General features: G+C 40.8%; 1 protein-coding gene across 25 annotated transcripts in view; it reads right to left on the reverse strand.

Moving 5' to 3' along the window:
• The window catches only part of PDLIM5 (PDZ and LIM domain 5), a 196,262-nt gene that overhangs the window by 58,830 nt on the left and 131,879 nt on the right, over positions 1 to 5,553 (reverse strand). For 20 of the 25 annotated variants that reach the window (XR_003093179.1, XR_003093180.1, XM_025199487.1 and 17 more), the window contains 3 exons: positions 4,566 to 4,652; positions 3,525 to 3,677; positions 2,586 to 2,720 (listed from right to left, as the gene is read on the reverse strand). The exons of 2 other annotated variants lie outside the window; for them this stretch is intronic. Coding sequence is in view for 21 of the 23 variants with exons in the window: in XM_025199487.1 (XP_025055272.1) it covers positions 2,586 to 2,720; positions 3,525 to 3,677; positions 4,566 to 4,652 (375 nt within the window). In the remaining 2 variants the exon portion in view is untranslated. The remainder of the gene's footprint in view (positions 1 to 2,585; positions 2,721 to 3,524; positions 3,678 to 4,565; positions 4,653 to 5,553) is intronic. 3 more of the 25 variants (XM_025199491.1, XM_025199495.1, XM_025199504.1) reach the window with 3 other exon arrangements.

Below are 5,553 nucleotides of genomic sequence, written 5' to 3' on the forward strand. Positions count from 1 at the left end.
GTCTTATGTGACCTTTTTCTTTCCAAAAAGTGATAATGTTTTGTTTCCATCTACTGCTTCATTATCCATGTTGGCCCAACTTTTTTAGGAATGCGGAAAAAATTCAGGGCAAGACATAAGTGCTCAAAAAGTTCTGTATTCTCATTAGGCTAATGATCAATTTTTCTTTTCATTATACTGAACTAGCCCTCAAGGTTATAGATTTTGTACCGTGTTCAGAGACATGATACTGTTAACTTACATTTTGAAAATATTTTGGTTTGTGTACAATCTGGGACATTTGTAAGAAACTTTTCTTAAGCAAATTATACAGTAAAATAATATCTAAATACCATACTACTGTCAGTCAGCACACACCAAAATCTGTTTGCATACGTCAGAACTGCCAGTCTTAAAACGATATTATTAATTACAGCTTACTTCAAATTAAAAAATAAACAAACACAAAGAATTGTCTAACCCCTCTTCAAAAAATTGAAATTTTTCTTTAAGTTGTTTTAATCAGGATTCCCTGCTCCCTTGACTTAATTTGAATCTTTTTTTGGGGGACAGGCCACTAGTCTTGGGGACAAAAGTAGTGACATGCCTCTCCATAACCTTTGCCTCCCCCGCTGAATGGCCTCCTAGGTTGCATCTCTCAAGGTTTTGGGGTTACTCAGCAACACAACATTCAAACTCGCTTTCAAACTCAGTACCTACTCTAAAGAATTCAATACTTAAGCATTACAGTATCTCTGTATAGCTACTAGAGTAATGGGGGAGAAGAAGCTAACCTAAGACTTGACTGGAGGCAGGGGAACAAAGCTTTCTTTGAAAGAGAGAATGCCAGGGTATTCACCCAAGATGACAGACCACGGTCAAGTTCAGATGTCTAACAGGAACATGGAATATGTCTCCGTGAGAAAAGTTACGACAGACTTTTAAAAGGAGAGAGTCTCCCATGTTCATTAATAAGAAAAAAATCCTAACAAACTTTCAGTGTCTGCAACTTGAGTTATCTTGAGTTTACATTCCTCTTCATATCTGTTTAAAGCTTACAATAACCAAAACTCACTTGCTGACATGGGAGAGTAGAGAGCCTCACAGGCTACCCTTAAAGGGGAGATTTCTTTCTACAATTAGGGATTTTTTCTCCACTCAGCCTGCCTCTTACCTTTGATGAAAAAAACCACTGTGCCCCATTGCCCCTATACTACCCCCAACAGATAATTCCATCAGACTTGCCAACCAGAATAGAAGGGGGAAAAAAAAAGGATGGGGGGGAACAAGGCAGGTGTTGTGATTTTACTGAAGTCAGTGAATTATCTATGAACAACTTAACTTCTGTCTTCATAATTTATCTTGGTAAAACATCCTGCAAGCAGGAAATACAGAGATAGGAAGAAATCCAGGCTGTGCAAACACCAGTGAAGACACTCCCATTGACTTCAATAAGGTCACAGCTCAACCCTTAGGACAAAGATCTGACAAGAATACTAGGGAACTTTCAGCATTTCTGAAAGGCTCTCTCTTTTGGTATACATAAAGAGCACTTCTCCAGGGAGTCAGTCAAAAGGAAAAATGGTTATTGATCCTTAATATTAGTTGAGTTACCTTAAGTTTGTCATAACACAGAAAAAGCACAATGAAAACTTAAAATAAGCAGTTTCAGGATCTTTTCCCTCCCTCATAGGCCCACAATTTTTAGAACCTCCCAAAAGCTAAGTATGCTTTAATCATTGCTCAGGTCTGAATAGACTTTACCCCTCTTCACAACATTTTTGTAGAGACTCTTAAAGAGATCTCTTGAAGAGCTTCATTTCACCTAAAATTTGTCTCTTATGTGCACTCTATCCAAGAACAACACCACAAGTAAGTGTAAACTATTTGCAACTCAACTGGAGGCTCCCCTCTAAGATGCTGGCTGAAAAGAACTAACAAATCATTGCCATTTTAAAGCACCCAAGCAGATTTCTGGCTTTGAGAATGAAGTCAGTTACAGACGGAGCTTTTCTCATATGCAAGGAACTACATAGCTGTGGTCAGGAAATGAGAACAAAAAGTCCTGGCACATCTAACAGTTGAACAAAGGGTCTAGACAGAAAAAAAAATTAAAAATATTTGCTGCACCTATGCCCATTATTAGGTTTTACATACTGAAAGTGAATATTTACAAAAAACAAGCTCTTTGTTCCAACAGCATTTGTAGCATAACATACAGCTTTCTTACTCATAGGAACACTGTTGTCAATACCTTATTCACACTAAAGATTTCAAGTCTGAGAATATTGTTTCTTCTACAATAAATTAAAGTAGTGTTCCTTTCTCCATAAGGTTCACTGAGCTTTACAAACAGGACTATATATCTTAAAGGCAATCATGACATCACTTAAGAAACTTTTGCTTAATTGGTGAGACTTCACAACTGTTTCAGCAAGACCAAAATGCAGATCAGTTCTACGAAGTGGATTTAGTGGTAAACCATAATGATAATGCTATACAAAAAAACATAACAAATAGTTAAGAGGTAGCCAACAGAAAAGTTATTTATATAAAAACGGGTGTTTTATTAGCCAAACATCAGTGTCACACATGTCAGACAATACCTCTTATTACTTTTTAACTCCAAAGCACTTGTTGATTTCCTGGAGGGCTTGACAGTTTGCAGAGGAGGAGGTTTACTGATAGGGGTGATGAGCAGGGCATCCAAGAGTGAGCGGTAGACATTAGGATTGGAGAGTCTATCAAGCATTTAGAAAGACCTTGTAAATAGCCAAACAACACTTAAAATTGAAAGTAACTATTAAAAACAAGAAGCCTAAGCTTTACAATGGTTTCCATAATAGTATGGCAAGAGCCAAAACTAAAAAGCGATATAACAACTTGAATGACCTAGTTTGAAATTATAGTATTTGTAAAATCACGTATTAAAAAAAGTATTATTACAAAAACAATATGTCCTAATATAGCCCTCAGCATCTAAGGCTCTAAGAACTGTTTACAAATGTCAGGTAATCCCCCCTTCCTATGTAAGGTCAATATTGGCTTTGTTTTGTTTTTTAGTTTACTTAGAAGTAAAATGGAGTATTACTGGTCTCAGAACAGTGAAAAAGTTATTTGTCCAAGAGTCATGCAGCAAATCACTAGCAGAACTAGGAACAGAGCACAGCAATCTTGGCTAAACTTTGTACACTCCTCGGGCACTTGTATACATGTTTGTGCTGCCAAAGGTTTTTTAATTCAAAAGCACACTACCATTTTCTGTGCTCTGATGCGCATTTCGCTGCTTATACAACTGCATGTGATGCATCACAGTGTGCATCAGCTTGTGTGTGGAGCAGACCTGATTGAGTTTGCTCTGACCTGCCAGATCTCCAGTGTCTCACAGGATGAAGAGGTATGTGTTTAAATGCCTCTTCATTCTGCTACTGTGAAAGCTATCCACTGCCTATTTTGCATCTCAGTCAAACACATTTTTAAGCATGAGTTTTATTAACCTAATTTATAAAAATTTAAAAAGTCATCATTTTACAGCTGATTTCTACCTGGCCCGTACAGCAACGGCAGCAGATACAGCAGCAGCAGCACTGCTCTTAATTTTTGAGCTCTGGGTGGAAGAAGGAAAAGGAGCAGGACTGGGAGCAAATTTTGGTAGACTCTCCAGTGGATTTTCTGGAAGCACTTTTCTAGTGTGAAAGCTTAATCCCCAAGGGAGACAACAGAAAGAAAAAAAAAAGGAGAGATCGCAACAAAGCAATAGCACAAGAAAAACACTGAACTAACCATTTGAAAATTTTAACATAAATAATGTCCCATATCAATACAAACTAAAATTGATGGGAAGATTTCTGTTGCCATCAGTGGGCAATGCATCAAGCTGTCAATGTTACCATAGACAAAATAATTTTTCTTAAACAAAAAAAATTATCAGATTTCAGTAAAAGCTCTGAACTTTTTATAGCTCACAAGTTTAAATCCCCATCATGCAATCAGCTTAACAGGGGTGAAGGACTGATTTGAACAGAGCTCACTGAAGGAACTGCAGACAGGACATAGATTGGTTTTCCACAACAGCATGAACGTGTATTAAAAGTTATTCTGTGGCCCACTTCAGGATCAGAATCATATACTATTAAATAAAAACACCTTAAAAGACATAGTAAGATAGTGAGTTGGTCACCATCATATGGATTCCCTCCCCGAGTATTTTCCAATTTACATTTTTTGTACTCCTCACTCTTAATGTTCTTTTCCTCCTAATCACTATATCACATGGGAGATGCATGAGGGGAAAAAAGGAAGAGAAAAAAGGCCTCTTGCCCCCAAACTAAGATTTTTAAATGAGCGCCAATAATGTTAATGGTACAACAGAATCCTGCAAAAATATTTGAAAAAAGAATGTGACCTGTCAAGATTTTCTACGTGACTTTTTCTATTTTTAACCTTTTCCCAGAAATAACCAAACAAAGCATTTCAAGGTGCACAATAATAACCTTTTACTGAACAGCTTGGATTTAGATATGGAACAATAGTTTGAAGTCATGCTTACACTCAACAGTCTGGTATACGCATACCATAAACTTTACCTTGTTTGACTGACAGATGATTTAGACTGAAAGCTTGAGACATTAATAAAGGAACTTGTTTCAGAAGTTGGCACTATTGTACCATACCTGCCCAAAAAGCAGTAAGAGAACAAAGTCAGTATAAGAAAAAAGTCACTATATAAACATGTAGCATGTTTTGGGCAACAATGGTGTAGACAAGAAGGTGTTCAACCAAATGAGCCTGCCAAGTTTCAAGGAGGTAGGCCCAGCGGTTTCTGGGAAACTGCACCTCAAACTGCAAAAAGCAAAACTTGCCAGCAGCAGCAGTCTCTTTTTATCCCACATGCAGATCTGGGGGCCTGCACCCCCAGGAGGGTTGCGGGGTTGTGCCAGACTCCTCCCAGGGGTGCAGACCCCCGGATATGAGCTTGGGATGACAGGAAGCTGCTGCTGCTGCCTGAGACCAGCGCTGGGCGCAGCCCGCACCCAGTGACAGGAAGACAGGTGTTGCCACTGGTCCCAGGCAGCAGCAGCAGCCTCCTGTCATCCCGCATACAGATCTGGAGGCTCGCGCCACCAGGAGAGTACAGCAGTGCTGGGATGGCTGGTTGAGCTCCATAGGGCTGGTGGAGCCACTTGAAGTGCAGCCCTGGCCAGTGGCTCTCTCCCACCTTTCACTGTGAAGCGAAGCTCCGTGGGGCTGGTGGAGCCGCTTGGAGTGCAGTCCAGTGGTGGGAGGTGGAGGAGAGCCAGGGCTGCACCCCAACCGGCTCTGTCAGCCCCACGGAGCTCAGCCTGGTGGTAGGACATGGAGAGAAAGCCAGCGGCGGAACCACTCAGAGCGCAGCCCTGGCCAGTGGCTCTCCCTCACCTCCCACCACCAGGCTCAACTCTGTGGGGCTGGTGGAAGCCAGTCAGAGAGCAGCCCTGGCTCCCACCTGCCTCCCACCACCAGGCTGTGCTCTGAGTGGCTCCGCCACTGGCTCTCCCACCCCTGGGGTGCGCTCCCTGGGGCTGGGCGGGACGC

The sequence above is a fragment of the Alligator sinensis genome, unplaced genomic scaffold, assembly GCF_000455745.1.
Source record: "Alligator sinensis unplaced genomic scaffold, ASM45574v1 scaffold194_1, whole genome shotgun sequence".
NCBI lineage: Eukaryota > Metazoa > Chordata > Crocodylia > Alligatoridae > Alligator > Alligator sinensis.